This window comes from Pleurodeles waltl, chromosome 2_2, assembly GCF_031143425.1.
Source record: "Pleurodeles waltl isolate 20211129_DDA chromosome 2_2, aPleWal1.hap1.20221129, whole genome shotgun sequence".
Lineage (NCBI taxonomy): Eukaryota > Metazoa > Chordata > Amphibia > Caudata > Salamandridae > Pleurodeles > Pleurodeles waltl.
In genome coordinates, this window is record NC_090439.1 from 1,198,747,360 (window position 1) to 1,198,773,177 (window position 25,818).

Below are 25,818 nucleotides of genomic sequence, written 5' to 3' on the forward strand. Positions count from 1 at the left end.
CAGTGCTCATAAGTGTGCCCTGAATGTGTTCCCTGTGTGATGACTAACTGTCTCACTGAGGCTCTGCTAACCAGAACCTCAGTGGTTATGCTCTCTCTCTTTACTTTCTAAATTGTCACTAACAGGCTAGTGACCAATTTCACCAATTCACATTGGCATACTGGAACACCCTTATAATTCCCTAGTATATGGTACTGAGGTACCCAGGGTATTGGGGTTCCAGGAGATCCCTATGGGCTGCAGCATTTATTTTGCCACCCATAGGGAGCTCTGACAATTCTTACACAGGCCTGCCACTGCAGCCTGAGTGAAATAACGTGCACTTTATTTCACAGCCATTTACCACTGCACTTAAGTAACTTATCAGTCACCTATATGTCTAACCTTTACCTGGTAAAGGTTGGGTGCTAAGTTACTTAGTGTGTGGGCACCCTGGCACTAGCCAAGGTGCCCCCACATCGTTCAGGGCAAATTCCCCGGACTTTGTGAGTGCGGGGACACCATTACCCGTGTGCACTATACATAGGTCACTACCTATGTATAGCGTCACAATGGTAACCCCGAACATGGCCATGTAACATGTCTAAGATCATGGAATTGTCACCCCAATGCCATTCTGGCATTGGGGAGACAATTTCATGATCCCCCAAGTCTCTAGCACAGACCCGGGTACTGCCAAACTACCTTTCCCGGGGTTTCACTGCAGCTGCTGCTGCTGCCAACCCCTCAGACAGGTTTCTGCCCTCCTGGGGTCCAGCCAAGCCTGGCCCAGGAAGGCAGAACAAAGGACTTCCTCAGAGAGAGGGTGTTACACCCTCTCTCTTTGGAAATAGGTGTCAGGGCTGGGGAGGAGTAGCCTCCCCCAGCCTCTGGAAATGCTTTGATGGGCACAGATGGTGCCCATCTCTGCATAAGCCAGTCTACACCGGTTCAGGGATCCCCCAGCCCTGCTCTGGCGCGAAACTGGACAAAGGAAAGGGGAGTGACCACTCCCCTGACCTGCACCTCCCAGGGGAGGTCCCCAGAGCTCCTCCAGTGTGCTCCAGACCTCTGCCATCTTGGAAACAGAGGTGCTGCTGGCACACTGGACTGCTCTGAGTGGCCAGTGCCAGCAGGTGACGTCAGAGACTCCTTCTGATAGGCTCTTACCTGTGTTGCTAGCCTATCCTCCTTCCTAATTAGCCAAACCTCCTTTTCTGGCTATTTAGGGTCTCTGCTTTGGGGAATTCTTTAGATAACGAATGCAAGAGCTCATCAGAGTTCCTCTGCATCTCTCTCTTCACCCTCTGCCAAGGAATCGACCGCTGACTGCTCAGGACGCCTGCAAAACCGCAACAAAGTAGCAAAGACGACTACTGAAACCTTGTGTCGCTGATCCTGCCACCTTCTCGACTGTTTTCCTGGTGGTGCATGCTGTGGGGGTAGTCTGCCTTCTCTCTGCACTAGAAGCTCCGAAGAAATCTCCTGCTGGTCGACGGAATATTCCCCCTGCAACCGCAGGCAACAAAAGACTGCATCACCGGTCCTCTGGGTCCCCTCTCAGCACGACGAGCGTGGTCCCTGGAACTCAGCAACTCTGTCCAAGAGACTCCCACAGTCCAGTGACTATTCAGTCCAAGTTTGGTGGAGGTATGTCCTTGCCTCCCTACGCTAGACTGCATTGCTGGGTACCCAATGATTTGCAGCTGCTCCGGCTCCTGTGCACTCATCCAGGATTTCCTTTGTGCACAGCCAAGCCTGGGTCCCCGACACTCTAACCTGCAGTGCACAACCTCCTAAGTTGTCCTCCGGCGTCGTGGGATCTCCTTTTGTGACTTCAGGTGAGCTCCGGTTCACTCCTCTTCCGAGTGCCTGTTCCGGCACTCCTGTGGGTGCTGCCTGCTTCTGTGATGGCTCCCTGTCTTGCTGGGTGCCCCCTCTGGCGACATCCTGGTCCCTCCTGGGCCACAGCAGCATCTAAAAACCCTAACCGCGACCCTTGCAGCTAGCAAGGCTTGTTTGGAGTCTTTCTGCATGGGAACACCTCTGCAAGCTTCTTCACGACGTGGGACATCCATCCTCCAAAGGGGAAGTTTCTAGCCATCTTCGTTCTTGCAGAACACAAAGCTTCTTCCATCCGGTGGCAGCTTCCTTGCACCCTCAGCTGGCATTTCCTGGGCTCCTGCCCACTCTCGACACTTTCGCGACTCTTGGACTTGGTCCCCTTGTTCCACAGGTACTCTCGTCCAGAAATCCACCTTTGTTGCATTACTGGTGTTGGTCTTCCTTGCAGAATTCCCCTATCACGACTTCTGTGCTCTCTGGGGAATATAGGTGCACTTTACACCTACTTTTCAGGGTCTTGGGGTGGGCTATTTTTCTAACCCTCACAGTTTTCTTACAGTCCCAGCGACCCTCTACAAGCTCACATAGGTTTAGGGTCCATTCGTTGTTCACATTCCACTTTTGGAGTATATGGTTTGTGTTGCCCCTATTCCTATGTGCTCCTATCGCAATCTACTGTAACTTTACACTGCTTGCATTACTTCCTTTTGCTATTACTGCATAGTTTTGGTATTGTGTACATATATCTTGTGTATATTTGGCATCCTCATACTGAGGGTACTCACTGAGATACTTTTTGCATACTGTCATAAAAATAAAGTACCTTTATTTTTAGTATATCTGTGTATTGTGTTTTCTTATGATATTGTGCATGTGACACCAGTGGTATAGTAGGAACTTTTCATGTCTCCTAGTTCAGCCTAAGCTGCTCTGCTATAGCTACCTTCTATCAGCCTAAGCTGTTAGAAACACCTCTTCTACACTAATAAGGGATAACTGGACCTGGCACAGAGTGTAAGTACCCCTTGGTACCTACTACAAGCCAGGCCAGCCTCCTACAGTTCTATTACTTACCTTCGGTGTTTTCAAATACTCCCAGTACCCCTCTACACACTACAATTGCCTAGGTGGGAAACCGACTTTCTCATTCCACTATTTTAGTATATGGTTTATGTTCCCCCGAGGCCCATTGCTAACTATTGTGATTTTCACAATTTGCACTGTTTTCTAAATGTATTTACAGTTATTTTGCATTCTAGTTTATATAAGGTATATATTACTTACCTCCTAAGGGAGTATAGTCTCTAAGGTATTTTTGGCATTTGTGTCACCAAAATAAAGTACATTTTCTTTCATGTGTGTGAGTACTGTGTGACTACAGTGGTATTACATGAGCTTTGCATGTCTCCTAGTTAGGCCTTGGATGCACATCCACACTACCCCTAGAGAGCATGGCTTCTAGACACTGACTACATTTCACTAATAAGGGATAACTGGACCTGGTATAAGGTGTAAGTACCTTAGGTACCCACTACGAATTAGGCCAGCCTCCTACAAGTAGGTATTGTTGTTAGCATGGTTTGGTATGGTGTTGTCATCAATATTATGGATGGTGTTGGTGGTGGTGTTGTTACTGATTTTGGTTGCTATTGTTAGTGCTTATTTTTTTTGTCCAGGTGTTTGTTTTGGTGTTGTGGACACATTGGTGTTGGAGCGGATGCTGGTGTTTGTATTATTTTTGGTGCTGGAGTTTGTACTGCTTTTGATGCTGGTGTTGGTGCTAGTTTTTGTGCAGGTCTTGGTTCTGGTGGAGGTCTTGGTGCGGTGATGTAGTTTGTGTTGTAGATGGTGTTGTTTGTGCTGTTGTTATTGATTTTGGTGCTGGTATTGGTGTTAAATGTTGTGCAGATGTTGGTTTTTGGTGTTGTTGCTGGTATTGGTGTTAGGTTGACGCAGGTGGTGGCTTTGTTGTGGGTGTTAATGTTGTTGCTGGTGTTAGTGTTAGTTTGATACCTTTGTTTATTTTGTTGCAGGTATGGATGTTGTTGCTGGTGTTGGTGTTAGTTTTGGTGCAGGTGTGGGTACTGATGTTGGTACTGGTGATGGTATTGACACTGGGACTAGATATTGTAGTAGGCTGGACTGGCTTGTAGTGAGTACCAAGGGGTAATTACACCTTGCACCAGGCCCAGGTATCCCTTATTAGTGTATAGGGGTGTCTAGCAGCTTAGGCTGATAGAAAATGGTAGCTTAGCAGAGCAGCTTGGCTGAATTAGGAGACATGCAAAGCTCCTACAGTACCACTAGTGTCACTTGCACAATATCATAAGAAAACACAATACACAGATATACTAAACATAAAGGTACTTTATTTTTATGACAATATGCCAAAGTATCTCAGTGAGTACCCTCAGTATGAGGATAGCAAATATACACAAGATATATGTACACAATACCAAAAATATGCAGTATAGCAATAGAAAACAGTGCAAACAATGTATAGTTACAATAGGATGCAATGGGTACAAATAGGGATAGGGGCAATGTAGGAGGCTGGACTGGCTTGTAGTGAGTACCAAGGGGTACTTGCACCAGGCCCAGTTATCCCTTATTAGTGTATAGGGTGTCTAGCAGCATAGGCTGATAGATAATGGTAGCTTAGCAGAGCAGCTTAGGCTGAACTAGGAGACGAGTGAAGCTCCTACAGTACCACTTAGTGTCATATGCACAATATCATAAGAAAACACAATACACAGTTATACTAAAAATAAAGGTACTTTATTTTTATGACAATATGCCAAAGTATCTCAGAGTGTACCCTCAGTGAGAGGATAGGAAATATACACAAGATATATATACACAATACCAAAATATGCAGTAATAGTCTTAGAAAACAGTGCAAACAATGTATAGTTACAATAGGATGCAATGGGGACACATAGGGATAGGGGCAACACAAACCATATACTCCAAAAGTGGAATGCGAACCACAAATGGACCCCAAACCTATGTGACCTTGTAGAGGGTCGCTGGGACTATTAGAAAATAGTAAGGGTTAGAAAAATAGCCCACCCCAAGACCCTGAAAAGTGAGTGCAGTGTGCACTAAAGTTCCCCAAAGGACAAAGAAGTCGTAATAGGGGAATAATGCAGGAAAGACACAAACCAGCAATGCAACAACGATGGATTTCCAATCTAGGGTACCTGTGGAACAAGGGACCAAGTCCAAAAGTCACAAGCAAGTCGGAGATGGGCAGATGCCCAGGAAATGCCAGCTGTGGGTGCAAAGAAGCTTCTACTGGACAGAAGAAGCTGAGGTTTCTGCAGGAACTAAAAGGGCTAGAGACTTCCCCTTTGGTGGACGGATCCCACTCGCCATGGAGAGTCGTGCAGAAGTGTTTTCCCGCCGAAAGACCGCGAACAAGCCTTGCTAGCTGCAAATCGTGCGGTAAGCGTTTTTGGATGCTGCTGTGGCCCAGGAAGGACCAGGATGTCACAAATTGCGTCAGGAGAGAGAAGGGACGTCGAGCAAGACAAGGAGCCCTCTCAGCAGCAGGTAGCACCCAGAGAAGTGCCAGAAACAGGCACTATGAGGATGCGTGAAACGGTGCTCACCCGAAGTTGCACAAAGAAGTCCCACGTCGCCGGAGAAAAACTTAGGAGGTCGTGCAATGCAGGTTAGAGTGTCGTGGACCCAGGCTGGACTGTGCACAAAGGATTTCCGCCGGAAGTGCACGGAGGCCGGAGTAGCTATACAAAAGTCGCAGTTCCCAGCAATGCAGTCTGGCGTGGGGAGGCAAGGACTTACCTCCACCAAACTTGGACTGAAGAGTCACTGGACTGTGGGAGTCACTTGGACAGAGTTGCTGGATTCGAGGGACCTCGCTCTTCATGCTGAGAGGAGACCCAAGGGACCGGTAATGCAGCTTTTTGGTGCCTGCGGTTGCAGGGGGAAGATTCCGTCGACCCACTGGAGATTTCTTCGGAGCTTCTAGTGCAGAGAGGAGGCAGACTACCCCCACAGCATGCACCACCAGGAAAACAGTCGAGAAGGCGGCAGGATCAGCGTTACAGAGTTGCAGTAGTAGTCTTTGCTACTATGTTGCAGTTTTGCAGGCTTCCAGCGCGGTCAGCAGTCGATTCCTTGGCAGAAGGTGAAGAGAGAGATGCAGAGGAACTTGGATGAGCTCTTGCATTTGTTATCTAAAGTTTCCCCAGAGACAGAGACCCTAAATAGCCAGAAAAGAGGGTTTGGCTACCTAGGAGGGAGGATAGGCTAGCAACACCTGAAGGAGCCTATCAGAAGGAGTCTCTGACGTCACCTGGTGGCACTGGCCACTCAGAGCAGTCCAGTGTGCCAGCAGCACCTCTGTTTCCAAGATGGCAGAGGTCTGGAGCACACTGGAGGAGCTCTGGACACCTCCCAGGGGAGGTGCAGGTCAGGGGAGTGGTCACTCCCCTTTCCTTTGTCCAGTTGCGCGCCAGAGCAGGGCTAAGGGGTCCCCTGAACCGGTGTAGACTGGCTTATGCAGAATTGGGCACATCTGTGCCCAAAAAAGCATTTCCAGAGGCTGGGGGAGGCTACTCCTCCCCTGCCTTCACACCATTTTCCAAAGGGAGAGGGTGTAACACCCTCTCTCAGAGGAAGTTCTTTGTTCTGCCATCCTGGGCCAGGCCTGGCTGGACCCCAGTAGTGCAGATGCCTGTCTGAGGGGTTGGCAGCAGCAGCAGCTGCAGTGAAACCCCAGGAAGGGCAGTTTGGCAGTACCAGGGTCTGTGCTACAGACCACTGGGATCATGGGATTGTGCCAACTATGCCAGGATGGTATAGAGGGGGCATTTCCATGATCATAGACATGTTACATGGCCATATTCGGAGTTACCATTGTGAAGCTACATATAGGTAATGACCTATATGTAGTGCACGCGTGTAATGGTGTCCCCGCACTCACAAAGTCCGGGGAATTGGCCCTGAACAATGTGGGGGCACCTTGGCTAGTGCCAGGGTGCCCTCACACTAACTAACTTTGCACCTAACCTTTACCAGGTAAAGGTTAGACATATAGGTGACTTATAAGTTACTTAAGTGCAGTGTAAAATGGCTGTGAAATAACGTGGACGTTATTTCACTCAGGCTGCAGTGGCAGGCCTGTTTAAGAATTGTCAGAGCTCCCTATGGGTGGCAAAAGAAATGCTGCAGCCCATAGGGATCTCCTGGAACCCCAAAACCCTGGGTACCTCAGTACCATATACTAGGGAATTATAAGGGTGTTCCAGTAAGCCAATGTAAATTGGTAAAATTGGTCACTAGCCTGTTAGTGACAATTTGAAAGAAATGAGAGAGCATAACCACTGAGGTTCTGATTAGCAGAGCCTCAGTGAGACAGTTAGTCACTACACAGGTAACACATTCAGGCACACTTATAAGCACTGGGGCCCTGGGTGACAGGGTCCCAGTGACACATACAACTAAAGCAACATATATACAGTGAAAAATGGGGGTAACATGCCAGGCAAGATGGTACTTTCCTACAGGCAACACAAACCATATACTCCAAAAGTGGAATGCGAACCACGAATAGACCCCAAACCTATGTGACCTTGTAGAGGGTTGCTGGGACTGTAAGGAAACAGTGAGGGTTAGAAAAATAGCCCACCCCAAGACCCTGAAAAGTGAGTGCAAAGTGTACTGAAGTTCCCCAAAGAGCACAGAAGTCGTGATAGGGGAATTCTGCAGGAAAGACCAACACCAGCAATGCAACAACGATGGATTTCCAGACGAGAGTACCTGTGGAACAAGGGGACCAAGTCCAAAAGTCACGATAAATTCGAGACCTGGCCACTCAGAGCAGTCCAGTGTGCCATCAGCATCTCTGTTTCCAAGATGGCAGAGGTCAGGAGCACACTGGAGGAGCTCTGGGCACCTCCCAGGGGAGGTGCAGGTCAGGGGAGTGGTCACTCCCCTTTCCTTGGTCCAGTTTCGCGCCAGAGCAGGGCTGAGGGGTCCCTGAACTGGTGTAGACTGTCTTATGCAGAAATGGGCACCATCTGTGCCCATGAAAGCATTTCCAGAGGCTGGGGGAGGCTACTCCTCCCCTGCCTTAACACCTTTTTTCCAAAGGGAGAGGGTGTAACACCCTCTCTCTGAGGAAGTCCTTTGTTCTGCCTTCCTGGTCCAAGCGTGGCTGGACCCCAGGAGGGCAGAAACCTGTCTGAGGGGTTGGCAGCAGCAGCAGCTGCAGTGAAACCCCTGAAAAGGCAGTTTGGCAGTACCCGGGTCTGTGCTAGTGACCCGTGGGATCATGGGATTGTGCCAACAATGCCAGGATGGCATAGAGGGGGCAATTCCATGATCTTAGACATTTTACATGGCCATATTCGGAGTTACCATTGTGAAGCTATACATAGGTAGTGACCTATGTATAGTGCACGCGTGTAATGGTGTCCCCGCACTCACAAAGTCCGGGGAATTTGCCCTGAACAATGTGGGAGCACCTTGGCTAGTGCCAGGGTGCCCACACACTAAGTAACTTAGCACCCAACCTTTACCAGGTAAAGTTTAGACATATAGGTGACTTATAAGTTACTTAAGTGCAGTGAAAATGGCTGTGAAATAATGTGTGCAGTATTTCACTCAGGCTGCAGTGGCAGGCCTGTGTAAGAATTGTCAGAGCTCCCTATGGGTGGCAAAAGAAATGCTGCAGCCCATAGGGATCTCCTGGAACCCCAATACCCTGGGTACCTCAGTACCATATACTAGGGAATTATAAGGGTGTTCCAGTATGCCAATGTAAATTGTTAAAATTGGTCACTAGCCTGTTAGTGACAATTTAGAAGGAAATGAGAGAGCATAACCACTGAGGTTCTGATTAGCAGAGCCTCAGTGAGACAGTTAGTCATTGTGAGAAAGTAGCCTCTTTCTAGCCTTGTTACCCCCACTTTTGGCCTGTTTGTGAGTGTATGTCAGGGTGTTTGTCACTGTTTTCACTGTCTCCCTGGGATCCTGATAGCCAGGCCTCAGTGCTCATAGTGAAAACACTATGTTTTCAGTATGTTTGTTATGTGTCACTGGGATCCTGCTGGTCAGGACCCCAGTGCTCATAGGTTTGTGGCCTATATGTATGTGTCACTGGGACCCTGTCACACAGGGCCCCAGTGCTCATAGGTGTGCATGTATATGTTCCCTGTGTGGTGCCTAACTGTCTCACTGAGGCTCTGCTAACCAGAACCTCAGTGGTTATGCTCTCTCATTACTTTCAAATTGTCCCTGACAGGCTAGTGACCATTTTTACCAATTCACATTGGCTTACTGGAACACCCTTATAATTCCCTAGTATATGGTACTGAGGTACCCAGGGTATTGGGGTTCCAGGAGATCCCTATGGGCTGCAGCATTTCTTTTGCCACCCATAGGGAGCTCTGACAATTCTTACACAGGCCTGCCACTGCAGCCTGAGTGAAATAACGTCCACGTTATTTCACAGCCATTTTACCCTGCACTTAAGTAACTTATAAGTCACCTATATGTCTAACCTTTACCTGGTAAAGGTTAGGTGCAAAGTTACTTAGTGTGAGGGCACCCTGGCACTAGCCAAGGTGCCCCCACATTGTTCAGAGCCAATTCCCTGAACTTTGTGAGTGCGGGGACACCATTACACGCGTGCACTACATATAGGTCACTACCTATATGTAGCTTCACCATGGTAACTCCGAATATGGCCATGTAACATGTCTATGATCATGGAATTGCCCCCTCTATACCATCCTGGCATAGTTGGCACAATCCCATGATCCCAGTGGTCTGTAGCACAGACCCTGGTACTGCCAAACTGCCCTTCCTGGGGTTTCACTGCAGCTGCTGCTGCTGCCAACCCCTCAGACAGGCAGCTGCCCTCCTGGGGTCCAGCCAGGCCTGGCCCAGGATGGCAGAACAAAGAACTTCCTCTGAGAGAGGGTGTGACACCCTCTCCCTTTGGAAAATGGTGTGAAGGCAGGGGAGGAGTAGCCTCCCCCAGCCTCTGGAAATGCTTTCTTGGGCACAGAGGTGCCCAATTCTGCAAAAGCCAGTCTACACCGGTTCAGGGGACCCCTTAGCCCCTGCTCTGGCGCGAAACTGGACAAAGGAAAGGGGAGTGACCACTCCCCTGACCTGCACCTCCCCTGGGAGGTGTCCAGAGCTCCTCCAGTGTGCTCCAGACCTCTGCCATCTTGGAAACAGAGGTGCTGCTGGCACACTGGACTGCTCTGAGTGGCCAGTGCCACCAGGTGACGTCAGAGACTCCTTGTGATAGGCTCCTTCAGGTGTTGCTAGCCTATCCTCTCTCCTAGGTAGCCAAACCCTCTTTTCTGGCTATTTAGGGTCTCTGTCTCTGGGGAAACTTTAGATAACGAATGCAAGAGCTCAGCCGAGTTCCTCTGCATCTCTCTCTTCACCTTCTGCCAAGGAATCGACTGCTGACCGCGCTGGAAGCCTGCAAACCTGCAACATAGTAGCAAAGACGACTAATGCAACTCTGTAACGTTTATCCTGCCGCCTTCTCGACTGTTTTCCTGGTGGTGCATGCTGTGGGGGTAGTCTGCCTCCTTTCTGCACTAGAAGCTCCAAAGAAATCTCCTGTGGGTCGACGGAATCTTCCGCCTGCAACCGCAGGCACCAAAAAGCTCCATTACCTATCAATTGGGTCTCCTCTCAGCACGACGAGCGAGGTCCCTCGAATCCAGCAACTCTGTCCAAGTGGCCCCACAGTTCAGTGACTCTTCAGTCCAAGTTTGGTGGAGATAAGTCCTTGCCTCACCTCGCTAGACTGCATTGCTGGGAACTGCAACTTTTGCAGCTACTCCGGCCTCCGTGCACTTCCGGCGGAAATCCTTTGTGCACAGTCCAGCCTGGGTCCACGGCACTCTAACCTGCATTGCACGACCTCCTAAGTTGTTCTCCGGCGACGTGGGACTTCTTTGTGCGACTTCGGGTGAGCACGTTTCACGCATCCTCGTAGTGCCTGTTTCTGGCACTTCTCCGGGTGGTACCTGCTGCTGAGAGGGCTCCTTGTCTTGCTCGACGTCCCCTCTCTCTCCTGGTCCAATTTGCGACCTCCTGATCCCTCCAGGGCCACAGCAGCCTCCAAAAACGCTAACCGCACGATTTGCAGCTAGCAAGGCTTGTTGGTGTTCTTTCGGCGGGAAAATACTTCTGCACGACTCTACAAGGCGAGAAGTATCCGTCCTCCAAAGGGGAAGTCTCTAGCCCTTTTCGTTCCTGCAAAAACCTCAGCTTCTTCTGTCCAGTAGAAGCTCTTTTGCACCCACAGCTGGCATTTCCTGGGCATATGCCCATCTCCGACTTGCTTGTGACTTTTGGACTTGGTCCCCTTGTTCCACAGGTACCCTAGATTGGAAATCCACAGTTGTTGCATTGTTGGTTTGTGTCTTTCCTGCATTATTCCTCTAACACGACTTCTTTGTCCTTAGGGGAACTTTAGTGCACTTTGCACTCACTTTTCAGGGTCTTGGGGAGGGTTATTTTTCTAACTCTCACTATTTTCTAATAGTCCCAGCGACCCTCTACAAGGTCACATAGGTTTGGGGTCCATTCGTGGTTCGCATTCCACTTTTGGAGTATATGGTTTGTGTTGCCCCTATCCCTATGTTTCCCCATTGCATCCTATTGTAACTATACATTGTTTGCACTGTTTTCTAAGACTATACTGCATATTTTTGCTATTGTGTATATATATCTTGTGTATATTTCCTATCCTCTCACTGAGGGTACACTCTAAGATACTTTGGCATATTGTCATAAAAATAAAGTACCTTTATTTTTAGTATAACTGTGTATTGTGTTTTCTTATGATATTGTGCATATGACACTAAGTGGTACTGTAGTAGCTTCACACGTCTCCTAGTTCAGCCTAAGCTGCTCTGCTAAGCTACCATTATCTATCAGCCTAAGCTTCTAGACACCCTATACACTAATAAGGGATAACTGGGCCTGGTGCAAGGTGCAAGTACCCCTTGGTACTCACTACAAGCCAGTCCAGCCTCCTACAGTCATAACACAGGTAACACACACAGGGCACACTTATGAGCACTGGGGCCCTGGCTGGCAGGGTCCCAGTGACACATACAACTAAAACAACATATATACAGTGAAAAATGGGGGTAACATGCCAGGCAAGATGGTACTTTCCTACAGATATGCTCCAATACAGCACCATACAAAGTAGTGAAGTTGAGTGGCTTCTTTCATAACGTACAAACGTGTGGGTGTTTGAGAGGGACAGGCTGCTGCAATGTGCAGTGGTCCAGTATAACTGGCTGGTTCCTTTCCCATGGCCATAGTTTCAAGTCTGGTGATCTTGTAGCTCTTTGACAAGCAAGATGCAGAGATGCTTCATGTTTTCATGGGGCGGGGTGGTGGGATGTGGGGTGGTGAACTGTTGGACCACAGCACATTTCTCCCAGAATCTCTGATATGGATGGAGAACTTTGAGGTGATCTGCTGCCACATACAGCAGGTGGAAGCAGCACATTAGGTCATCAGAACCTAGGATGAAGCAGAGAGAGCAAGGGACGCTGCAGCACTGCTCTTGAAATGATCAGCTTCTGACACGACTAAAACAAATACCTCCTGTACAGTTCATTTCTCCTTATTCCTGCTTTACTGTCAATATTGAAAGCAGTGACAAAGCTGTAATTTTCTTATGTGCTTCCTGCTCTTTCAGGGGTTCATTTGAGCAGGTTCTGCAGGTCCTGGTCTTCATCTACGCCGTGGAGAATATTAACCGAAACCCCGCTCTTTTACCAAACCTCACCCTGGGGTACCATATATTTGACTCCTGTGCTAGTGAGATGAAGGCTCTTCAGAGCACCCTGAGCATCATGTCACAGCAAAATGAGGCAGTTCCAAACTACAGGTGTCAGAGCGAAGGTGCCCTTGTGGGCTTCATCGGCGACCTGTCCTCTTCGACCACCTACTCCATGGCCCAGCTCCTGACGGTGTACAAGTATCCGCAGGTAGGCGCCCGCCTCACTTCTGTTCTTTTAATGCTTTTCTTAGGACACTGCCAGTCATTCAGTACCAGGGGGCTCAGCTCAAGGCATCAGAGAGATGTCCTGTAATATGTTGCATCTAAATGATGCTCAGGACCTAAAACATTCCAAGAGATGTCAATTTATCATTTGGACAAAAGTGATATCATGTAACTTTGGACCAGGTTAGACAAAGTGTCCACTTTCTGCTGCTTGTCTTGTACGTCCTTTGGAATACAACCATATCACAGTCCCAATCATGTCCTGTGACTGTGCATCGGAGCAGAAAGGATCTGTGAACCTGATTCCAACTAAATTGTGTGCACTAACTACAGCATGTGCACTAACTACAGCATGCACAGTAACTACAGTGTAGGAGGCTGGCCTGGCTTGTAGTGGGTACCAGAGGTACTTACACCTTGTGCCAGGTCCAGTTATCCCTTATTAGTGTAGAAGAGGTGTTTCTAGCAGCTTAGGCTGATAGAAGGTAGCTATAGCAGAGCAGCTTAGGCTGAACTAGGAGACATGCAAAGCTCCTACTATACCACTGGTGTCATATGCACAATATCATAAGAAAACACAATACACAGATATACTAAAAATAAAGGTACTTTATTTTTATGACAATATGCCAAAAGTATCTCAGTGAGTACCCTCAGTATGAGGATTTGATTGCAATAGGAGCACATAGGTATAGGGGCAACACAAACCATACACTCCAAATGCGAACCACGGATGGACCCCAAACCTATGTGAGCTTGTAGAGGGTCGCTGGGACTGTAAGAAAACAGTGAGGGTTAGAAAAATAGCCCACCCCAAGACCCTGAAAGATAGGTGTAAAGTGCACCTACTACCCCAAGAGATCACAGAAGTCGTGATAGGGGGATTCTGCAAGAAGAACAAACACCAGCAATGCAACAACAGTGGATTTCCGGACCTGAGTACCTGTAAGACAAGGGGACCAAGACCAATAGTCTCAACAGTGTCGAGAGTGGGCAGTAGCCCAGGAAATGCCAGCTGGGGTGCAAGGAAGCTGGCACCTGTTGGGAGAAGCTTGGAGTTTTGCAAGAAAGAAGAGGACTAGGAACTTCCCCTTTGGAAGATGGATGTCCCACGTTGCGATGAAGCTTACAGAGCTATTCCCACACAGAAAGACTGCAAACAAGCCTTGCTAGCTGCAAGGGTTGCGGTTAGGGTTTTTGGGTGCTGCAGTGGCCCAGGAGGGACCATGATGTCGCCACTTGGAGGAGGAGACAGAGGGGGCGCCCAGCACCTCGGGGAGCACTCACAGAAGCAGGCAGCACCCGCAGAAGTACCTGAACAGGCACTTGGAAGAAAAGTGAACCGGAGTCCACCCAAAGTCACAAAAGGGAGTCCCATGACGCTGGAGGACAACTCAGAAGGTTGTGCACTGCAGGAAGGAGTGTCGAGGACCCAGGAGCACAGGAGCCGGAGCAGCTGCAAATCATGTGGTACCCAGCAATGCAGTCTAGCGTGGGGAGGTAAGGACTTACCTCCACCAAACTTGGACTGAAGAGTCACTGGACTGTGGGAGTCACTTGGACAGAGTTGCTGAGTTCCAGGGACCACACTCGTCATGCTGAGAGGGGACCCAGAGGATCGGTGATGCAGTCTTTTGGTGCCTGCAGTTGCAGGGTGAAGATTCCGTCGACCCATAGGAGATTTCTTCAGAGCTCCTGGTGCAGAGAGGAGGCAGGCTACCCACAGAGCATGCACCACCTGGAAACAGTTGAGAAAGCCGGCAGGATGAAGCGATACAAGGTTGCTAGTAGTCGTCTTGCTACTTTGTTGCGGTTTTGCAGGCATCCTGAGCAGTCAGCAGTCGATCCTTTGGCAGAAGGTGAAGAGGGAGATGCAGAGGAACTCTGGTGAGCTCTTGCATTCATTATCTGGTGAGATCCCCAAAGCAGAGACCCTAAATAGCCAGAAAAGGAGGTTTGGCTACCTAGGAAGGAGGATTGGGTACCAAGAGAGGTAAGAGCCTATCAGAAGGAGCCTCTGACGTCACCTGCTGGCACTGGCCACTCAGAGCAGTCCAGTGTGCCACAGACACCTCTGTTTCCAAGATGGCAGAGGTCTGGGACACACTGGTGGAGCTCTGGGCACCTCCCCTGGGAGATGCAGGTCAGGGGAGTAGCCACTCCCCTTTCCTTTGTCCAGTTTCGCGCCAGAGCAAGGCTGGGGGATCCCTGAACCGGTGTAGACTGGCTTATGCAGAGATGGCCACCATGTGTGCCCATCAAAGCATTTCCAGAGGCTGGGGGAGGCTACTCCTCCCCAGCCTTCACACCTATTTCCAAAGGGAGAGGGTGTTACACCCTCTCTCAGAGGAAGTCCTTTGTTCTGCCTTCATGGGCCAGGGCTGCCTGGACCCCAGGAGGGCAGAAACCTGTCTGAGGGTTTGGCAGCAGCAGCAGCAGCTGCATTGGAGACCCCGGAAAGGCAGTTTGGCAGTACCCGGGTTCTGTGCTAGAGACCCGGGGGATCATGGAATTGCCCCCCTAATGCCAGAATGGCATTGGGGTGACAATTCCATGATCTTAGGCATGTTACATTGCCATGTTCGGAGTTACCATTGTGACGCTGTACATAGGTAGTGACCTTTGTACAGTGTAAGCGTGTAATGGTGTCCCCGCACTCACAAAGTCCTGGGAATTTGCCCTGAACGATGTGGGGGCACCTTGGCTAGTGCCAGGGTGCCCATACACTAAGTAACTTTGCACCCAACCTTCACCACGTGAAGGTTAGACATATAGGTGACTTATAAGTTACTTAAGTGCAGTGGTAAATGGCTGTGAAATAACGTGGACGTTATTTCACTCAGGATGCAGTGGCAGGCCTGTGTAAGAATTTTCAGAGCTCCCTATGGGTGGCAAAAGAAATGCTGCAGCCCATAGGGATCTCCTGGAACCCCAATACCCTGGGTACCTCAGTACCATATACTAGGGAATTATAAGGGCGTTCCAGTATGCCAATGTGAATTGGTAAATTTAGTCACTAGCCTGTTAGTGACAATTTAGAAAGCAGAGAGAGCATAACCAATGAGGTTCTGGTTAGCAGAGCCTCAGTGAGACAGTTAGTCATCACACAGGGAACACATACAGCACACACTTATGAGCACTGGGTCCCTGCCTGGCAGGGTCCCAGTGACACATACACTAAAACAACATATATACAGTGAAATATGGGGGTAACATGCCAGGCAAGATGGTACTTTCCTACAGCAGACACACTAAATACAGCATGAGCACAAACTACAGTGCATGCATTAACTGCAGCATGCACACTGTTAGAAATGGAGTCTTTGTTTGGCAGTCGGGTTACCCCTGTCCAAGCAAGGACTCTTACTCTAGTCAGGGTAAAGGAGAATCACCTTAAGTTAACCCCCGCTCACCCTCTTGGCAGCTTGGCACAAGCAGACAGGCTTAACTTCAGAAGCAATGTATAGAATGTTTATACCAAAACACTCAGTAATTCAGTGGAAACACTACAAAATGGACATCACACCAGGTCAGAAAAATAGGCAATAATTACCAAAAGCGACAAAAATCCAACATACACAAGTCAAGATATGAATTTTTAAAAGAATAAGGCCCTGATTTATACTTTTTTCCTGCAGCATTACCAAAATTTATTGACGCAAAAGCGGCACAAACTTACAAAATACAATTTTGCGTCAGAAAATGACGGTAATGCAGAGCAAAAAAAGTATAAATCAGGGCCAAGAATCTTAGGCCCTCATTACAACCCTGGTGGTAAATGCCGCCGACCGCCGTGCTGACGGCCGCCAAGATACAGTGACGCTGCAGTATACCGTTACGGGTATTATGACCCACACAGAGAAATCCGACACTATATAGACACACACACAATTCCGCCAGACCAAAGGTCAGTAATAAACTGGCGGTACCAAAACCCACATCGTTATGCCAACAGAAATACGCCCACAGCATCAGGATCCACGAATCACCACTGCGGTCTTTCAACCACAATAAACCATTGGCGGTACACACCTCTGCGCTCAAAATACACACACACTAACAAAACTACACCACATTGGACAATTCAAAATACACACACCTGACAAACACAAACGCACCAGACCCACACACCCAATCCAATATAAAACACCCACCCACACTACCCATAATCCCTGACAACAACTAAAAATATTGCTAACTGACAGAGACAAGCCAGGAACACCCACTCAATCTGAGCCACATAACACCATCACCCATACACCATCCACACACCTCATAGCACACACCCCAACACATCACCCCACAAACCCTCACAATTACCACTCACACTACACCCATGTCACTCCAAAGACACCACAGGTTTTAAGAGGAGGAGCTAAGGGTCAAGATGGAGGACATCATCAGGTTAGAGCCACTGCTATTCGGATCAAAGGTGCAGCAGACGTCCATTGCAAGGAAGATGGAGCTATAGCGGAGAGTCGTGGACAGGGTCAATGCCGTGGGACAGCACCCCAGAACAAGGGATGACATCAGTAAAAGGTGGAATGACCTATGGGGAAGGTTCTTTCCATGGTTGCAAGACACCAGGTAGTCATACAGAGGACTGGTGTTGGACCCCCACCTCCTCCCCCACAACTAACAACATGGGAGGAGCAAGTCTAGGTGATCATGCATCCTGAGGGCCTCTCAGGAGTAGCAGGAGGACTGGACTCTGGTAAGTCAAATCTTTACTACTATATCCCCCAACCTTCCTGCATGCCATCACAAACTCCTACACCTATCCACACCCCCATCACTCCACCACCTCACATATACCACACCATCACAACCCACCCATCCCAATACCAAGCCTTGCATGCTACACCAATGCATGGACCCCCATCACAGACCTGCATGCACACCCATCACCACAGCATGCACACTAGTGAACATCACTTAGCCAATCGAATCACAACTCACACAGGCCAAAGCTGCCTTGCCAATAACAACCATAAAGGGAAACATACCCATGCACCAGATGGCACATGCAGAAACAATAACACTGCATTTACATCCCCACAGGACCCCCACTCAACGTCACTGGAGAGGAGGTGCCACCAACATCCAGTCCCCACCAGAAGAGGCCCAAAGTGATGAGAGCAGCTCTGCACGTCTGGATCACAATGATCAACCTGGCCCATCAGGGACCTCTGGACAGTCGATTACCCTGCCACAGTCCCAACCCTCCACAGAGCCTCCACCCTCAGGAAACCCCAGCACAGCACCCACCCAGCGGGCCCATCCCTCTGTCTCAGGACACGTCAATCAGCAGTGTGTCCACCACTACAGGGACCCCAGGCAACCCCACAAACCCAAGACAATCAGAGACCTGGGGTCAGTGGCAGTGGGCACACATTTCAGGGGACAGAGGCACAGGACAACAGGGAAGATTGGAGGACTGCTGTGCAACAGGGGGAGGACAGGCCCAGGGAACCCACTCTCCACGAGGCACTTGCAGGGAACCTGGGAGCATGCAACCATTCCCAGGAGACCATGGGTGTGAGAAAGTAGCCTCTTTCTAGCCTTGTTACCCCCACTTTTGGCCTGTTTGTGAGTGTATGTCAGGGTGTTTTCACTGTCTCACTGGGATCCTGCCAGCCAGGGCCCAGTGCTCATAGTGAAAACCCTATGTTTTCAGTATGTTTGTTATGTGTCACTGGGACCTTGCTAGTCAGGACCCCAGTGCTCATAAGTTTGTGGCCTATATGTGTGTGTTCCCTGTGTAGTGCCTAACTGTCTCACTGAGGCTCTGCTAATCAGAACCTCAGTGGTTATGCTCTCTCATTTCTTTCAAAATTGTCACTAACAGGCTAGTGACCCTTTTTACCAATTTACATTGGCTTACTGGAACACCCTTATAATTCCCTAGTATATGGTACTGAGGTACCCCGGGTATTGGGGTTCCAGGAGATCCCTATGGGCTGCAGCATTTCTTTTGCCACCCATAGGGAGCTCTGACAATTCTTACACAGGCCTGCCACTGCAGCCTGAGTGAAATAACGTCCACGTTATTTCACAGCCATTTTACACTGCACTTAAGTAACTTATAAGTCACCTATATGTCTAACCTTTACCTGGTAAAGGTTAGGTGCAAAGTTAGTTAGTGTGAGGGCACCCTGGCACTAGCCAAGGTGCCCCCACATTGTTCAGGGCCAATTCCCCGGACTTTGTGAGTGCGGGGACACCATTACACGCGTGCACTACATATAGGTCACTACCTATATGTAGCTTCACAATGGTAACTCCGAATATGGCCATGTAACATGTCTATGATCATGGAAATGCCCCCTCTATACCATCCTGGCATAGTTGGCACAATCCCATGATCCCAGTGGTCTGTAGCACAGACCCTGGTACTGCCAAACTGCCCTTCCTGGGGTTTCACTGCAGCTGCTGCTGCTGCCAACCCCTCAGACAGGCATCTGCACTACTGGGGTCCAGCCAGGCCTGGCCCAGGATGGCAGAACAAAGAACTTCCTCTGAGAGAGGGTGTTACACCCTCTCCCTTTGGAAAATGGTGTGAAGGCAGGGGAGGAGTAGCCTCCCCCAGCCTCTGGAAATGCTTTGTTGGGCACAGATGTGCCCAATTCTGCATAAGCCAGTCTACACCGGTTCAGGGACCCCTTAGCCCCTGCTCTGGTGCGAAACTGGACAAAGGAAAGGGGAGTGACCACTCCCCTGACCTGCACCTCCCCTGGGAGGTGTCCAGAGCTCCTCCAGTGTGCTCTAGACCTCTGCCATCTTGGAAACAGAGGTGCTGCTGGCACACTGGACTGCTCTGAGTGGCCAGTGCCACCAGGTGACGTCAGAGACTCCTTCTGATATGCTCCTTCAGGTGTTAGTAGCCTATCCTCTCTCCTAGGTAGCCAAACCCTCTTTTCTGGCTATTTAGGGTCTCTGTCTCTGGGGAAACTTCAGATAACGAATGCATGAGCTCAGCCGAGTTCCTCTGCATCCCTCTCTTCACCTTCTGATAAGGAATCGAATGCTGACCGCGCTGGAAGCCTGCAAACCTGCAACATAGTAGCAAAGACGACTACTGCAACTCTGTAACGCTGATCCTGCGGCCTTCTCGACTGTTTTCCTGCTTGTGCATGCTGTGGGGGTAGTCTGCCTCCTCTCTGCACCAGAAGCTCCGAAGAAATATCCCGTGGGTCGACGGAATCTTCCCCCTGCAACCGCAGGCACAAAAAGCTGCATTACCGGTCCCTTGGGTCTCCTCTCAGCACGACGAGCGAGGTCCCTCGAATCCAGCAACTCTGTCCAAGTGACCCCCACAGTCCAGTGACTCTTCAGTCCAAGTTTGGTGGAGGTAAGTCCTTGCCTCACCTCGCTGGGCTGCATTGCTGGGAACCGCGACTTTGCAGCTACTCCGGCCCCTGTGCACTTCCGGCGGAAATCCTTTGTGCACAGCGAAGCCTGGGTCCACGGCACACTAACCTGCATTGCACGACTTTTTAAGTTGGTCTCCGGCGACGTGGGACTCCTTTGTGCAACTTCGGTGAGCACCGTTTCATGCATCCTTGTAGTGCCTATTTCTGGCACTTCTCTGGGCGCTACCGGCTTCAGAGAGGTCTCCTTGTCTTGCTCGACGTCACTTCTCTCTGCTGGTCCAATTTGCGACCTCTTGGTCCCTCCTGGGCCTCAGCAGCGTCCAAAAACTCTAACCGCACGATTTGCAGCTAGCAAGGCTTGTTGGCGTTCTTTCGGTGGCTAAACACTTCTGCACGACTCTCCACGGCAAGAGAGATCCGTCCACCAAAGGGGAAGTCTCTAGCCCTTTTCGTTCCTGCAGAAACCTCAGCTTCTTCTGTCCAGTAGAAGCTTCTTTGCACCCGCAGCTGGCATTTCCTGGACATTTGCCAATCTCCGACTTGCTTGTGACTTTTGGACTTGGTCCCCTTGTTCCACAGGTACCCTAGATTGGAAATCCACAGTTGTTGCATTGCTGGTTTGTGTCTTTCCTGCATTATTCCTCTAACACGACTACTTTGTCCTTAGGGGAACTTTAGTGCACTTTGCACTCACTTTTCAGGGTCTTGGGGAGGGTTATTTTTCTAACTCTCACTATTTTCTAATAGTCCCAGCGACCCTCTACAAGGTCACATAGGTTTGGGGTCCATTCGTGGTTCGCATTCCACTTTTGGAGTATATGGTTTGTGTTGCCCCTATTCCCATTTTTCCCCATTGCATCCTATTGTAACTATACATTGTTTGCACTGTTTTCTAAGACTATACTGCATATTTTTGCTATTGTGTATATATATCTTGTGTATATTTCCTATCCTCTCACTGAGGGTACACTCTAAGATACTTTGGCATATTGTCATAAAAATAAAGTACCTTTATTTTTAGTATAACTGTGTATTGTGTTTTCTTATGATATTGTGCATATGACACTAAGTGGTACTGTAGTAGCTTCACACGTCTCCTAGTTCAGCCTAAGCTGCTCTGCTAAGCTACCATTATCTATCAGCCTAAGCTGCTAGACACCCTATACACTAATAAGGGATAACTGGGCCTGGTGCAAGGTGCAAGTACCCCTTGGTACTCACTACAAGCCAGTCCAGCCTCCTACAATGGGCTAGATAATGTACAAGTTGCAGGAGAACCAGCGGCTGCGGGAGGGACAGTGCCCAGGGATCAGGGAGGACCTAAAAGACAGTCTCACCACCCTGGTCACCATTGCAGGGGTGCTGGAAGACATGGCCAACACCATGAGGGAGGCTATGGCACACCAGCAGGCCCCTGACAATAGCCAAACCGAAGCCCAGCCCTCCACCTCCGCTGGCGCTAGTGGACAGGAGGCCCCACCACAGGAACAACAAGCCATCAGCACCCCACACCCTGCAGAAGGAGAGCCACCACGCAAAAGGTCCCTACGATCCAGGCAGAAGCCAGAGACACTTGCCAAGACGCCACCAGGAAATAAGACTCTCCTGATTGTCACCCTTCTGTCCCACTCTGTTACCCTGTCCACCTTGAACTGCTATGGATCCCCTTCCTATGGTCCATTGGACAATGCACCTGTGATACCAATAGACTGGACTCTTCCCTGCACTTTCCTCCATCTTCAACCCAGCCCATTGCAATCCCCCTCCACTTATCAGCACATAAATAAACTCCCTTGGAACTAATACAAGTATGGAGTCTGTCAATTGATTCAAATATGTATTCGTTTAACAAGCTGTAAACATTGCAATTCAACTATACAGTTATGTATACATAGGTATGACCTGTAGTGGGCAGCAGGGAACACACCAGGAGCCAGAGTGGGGCACAGAGATCTGAAAATAGAGATGCCAAAGGGTACAATAAGTCGCCATACAATATGGGAAATCAGGCTGCCATGTACAATGTCCAACACAAAACTGCAATGGAAAGTGAAGTTACAGTGTTACCTGTGTGTCACTGGAAGTACTGATGAATTAGTGAACTTCTGTTGTCCACATCTTCTTCCTCTGCCTCCTCTTCCTCATTGTCCACGGGCTCCACCGCTGCCACAAGACCTCCCCCAGCCTCATCTTCCTGCTGAAAAGGCACCTGGCTTCTCAAGGCCAGGTTGTGCAACATGCAACAATGATCTGGCACACCTTCTTGGATGAGTAGTATAGGGATCCACCTGTCAGATGGAGGCACCGGAACCTGGCCTTCATGAGGTCGAAGGATCTTTCAATCATCCTCCTTGTTCGCCCATGTGCCTCATTGTAACGTTCCCCTTGCCCTTGTTCTGGCATTCCTCACCAGGGTCAGTAGCCAGGAGTAGGAAAGTACCATCTTGCCTGGCATGTTACCCCCATTTTTACTGTATGTATGTTTGTTTTTGCAGGTGTCACTGGGATCCTGCTAGCCAGGACCCAGTGCTCATAAGTTTGTGGCTTATATGTGTTCCCTGTGTGGTGCCTAACTGTCTCACTGAGGCTCTGCTAACCAGAACCTCAGTGGTTATGCTCTCTCTGCTTTCCAAATTTGTCACTACAGGCTAGTGACTAAATTTACCAATTCACATTGGCATACTAGTACACCCATATAATTCCCTTATATATGGTACTGTGGTACCCAGGGTATTGGGTTCCAGGAGATACATATGGGCTGAAGCATTTCTTTTGCCACCCAGAGGGAGCTCTGACAATTCTTACACAGGCCTGCCACTGCAGCCTGAGTGAAATAACATCCACGTTATTTCACAGCCATTTACCACTGCACATAAGTAACTTATAAGTCACCTATATGTCTAACCTTCACCTGGTGAAGGTTGGGTGCAAAGTTACTTAGTGTGTGGGCACCCTCGCACTAGCCAAGGTGCACCCACATTGGTCAGGGCAAATTCCCCGGACTTTGTGACTATACACGTGCACTATACATAGGTCACTGCCTATGTATAGCGTCCCAATGGTAACTCTGAACATGGCCATGTAACTTTTCTAAGATCATGGAATTGTCACCCCAATACCATTTTGGTATTGGGGGGACAATTCCATGATCCCCCGGGTCTTTAGCACAGTACCCGGGTACTGCCAAACTGCCTTTCCGGGGTCTCCAATGCAGCTGCTGCTGCTGCCAACCCCTCAGACAGGTTTCTGAGCCCTGGCCCAGGAAGGCAGAACAAAGGATTTCCTCTGAGAGAGGGTGTTACACCCTCTCCCTTTGGAAATAGGTGTGAAGGGCTGGAGAGGAGTAGCCTCCCCCAGCCTCTGGAAATGATTTGATGGGCACAGATGGTGCCCATCTCTGCATAAACCAGTCTACACCGGTTCAGGGATCCCCCAGCCCTGCTCTGGCACGAAACTGGACAAAGGAAGGGGAGTGACCACTCCCCTGACCAGTACCTCCCTGGGCAGGTGCCCAGACCTCTGCCATCTTGGAAACAGAGGTGTTGGGGGCACACTGGACTGCTCTGAGTGGCCAGTGCCAGCAGGTGACGTCAGAGGCTCCTTCTGATAGGCTCTTACCTCTCTTGGTAGCAACTCCTCCTTCCTTGGTAGCCAAACCTCCTTTTCTGGCTATTTAGGGTCTCTGCTTTGGGGAATTCTTCAGATAATGAATGCAAGAGCTCACCAGAGTTTCTGTGCATCTCCCTTTTCACCTTCTACCAAAGGATCGGCTGCTGACTGCTCAGGACGCCTGCAAAACCACAACAAAGTAGCAAGACGACCACCAGCAACATTGTAGCGCCTAATCCTGCCGGCTTTCTTGACTGTTTCCAGGTGGTGCATGCTCTGGGGGTAGCCTGCCTTCACCCTGCACCAGGAGCTCTGAATAAATCTCCCGTGGGTCGAAGAAATCTTCCCCCTGCTAACGCAGGCACCAAAAGACTGCAACACTGGTTCTCTGGGTCCCCCCAAACCTGATGAGCGAGGTCCCTGGAACACAGCAACTCTGTCCAAGTGACTCCCACAGTCCAGTGACTCTTCAGTCCAAGTTTGGTGGAGGTAAGTCCTTGCCTCCCCATGCTAGACTGCATTGCTGTGTACCGCGTGGTTTGCAGCTGCTCCGGCTCCTGTGCACTCTTCCAGGATTTCCTTCATGCACAGCCAAGCCTGGGTCCCGGCACTTCTTCGTGCAGTGCACAACCTTCTGAGTTGTCCTCCGGCATCGTAGGACTCCCCTTTGTGGCTTTGCATGGACTCCGGTTCACTTTGCTTCTAAGTGCCTGCTGGGGTACTTCTGCGGGTGCTGCCTGCTTCTGTGAGGGCTCCCTGAATTGCTGTGTGCCCCCTCTGTCTCGTCCTCCAAGTGGCGACATCCTGATCCCTCCTGGGCCACAGCAGCACCCAAAAACCTCTACCGCAACCCTTGCAGCTAGCAAGGCTTGTTTGCAGTCTTTCTGCGTGGGAACACCTCTGCAAGCTTCATCACAACGTGAGACATCAGTCTTCCAAAGGAGAAGTCCCTAGTCCTCTTCTTTCTTGCAGAACTCTAAGCTTCTTCCAACAGGTGGCAGCTTCCTTGCTCCTTCAGCTGGCATTTCCTGGGCTCCTGCCCACTCTCGAAACTGTCGCCACTATTGGGCTTTGTCCCCTTGTCTTACAGGTACTCAGGTCCAGAAATCCACTGTTGTTGCATTGCTGGTGTTTGTTATTCCTGCAGAATCCCCCTATCACAACGTCTGTGCACTCTGGGGTAGTAGGTGCACTTTACACCTACTTTTCAGGGTCTTGGGGTGGGCTATTTTTCTAACCCTCACTGTTTTCTTACAGTCTCAGCGACCCTCTACAAGCTCACATAGGTGTGGGGTCCATTCGTGGTTCGCATTCCATTTTTGGAGAATATTGTTTGTGTTGCCCCTATACCTATGTGCTCCTATTGCAATCTATTGTAATTCTACAGTGTTTGCACTATTTTTCTTGCTATTACTTACCTAATTTTGGTTGGTGTACATATATCTTGTGTATATAACTTATCCTCATACTGAGGGTACTCACTGAGATACTTTTGGCATATTGTCATAAATATAAAGTACCTTTATTTTTAGTAACTCTGTGTATTGTGTTTTCTTATAATATTGTGCATTTGACACCAGTGGTATAGTAGGAGCTTTACATGTCTCCTAGTTCAGCCTGAGCTGCTTTGCCATAGCTACCTTCTATCAGGGATAACTGGACCTGGCACAAGGTGTTAGTACCTCTGGTACCCCCTACAAGCCAGGCCAGCCTCCTACATTGGTTGCAGCGGTGGGATAAGTACTTGTAACTACTTACCACTTTGTCATTGTGTACTTTTCATGAGAGAATCATATACAAAACAGTTCAGTGTATGTACACTTAACCAAAAAGTTTTGCTTTTCTCCTCTAAAACGTTTTACAAAGTTCTGAAAAGTTTCCTAAAACTAAACTAAAAGTTTTCTAAAAGTTAGAAAAAGGTTTTTTTCTTTGTTCTCAAACTTTTTCTTCCTTCTCACTATCTCTAAACCTCCTGCTATCATG

The 25,818-nt window shown here is 49.3% G+C and overlaps 1 protein-coding gene across 1 annotated transcript in view; it reads left to right on the forward strand.

The window, feature by feature from the left end:
- LOC138279426 (vomeronasal type-2 receptor 26-like) overlaps positions 1-25,818 on the forward strand; it is a 230,173-nt gene that overhangs the window by 95,340 nt on the left and 109,015 nt on the right. The window contains exons 2-3 of the mRNA XM_069219403.1: positions 3,858-3,990; positions 12,545-12,836. Of these exons, the coding sequence (XP_069075504.1) occupies positions 3,858-3,990; positions 12,545-12,836 (425 nt within the window). The remainder of the gene's footprint in view (positions 1-3,857; positions 3,991-12,544; positions 12,837-25,818) is intronic.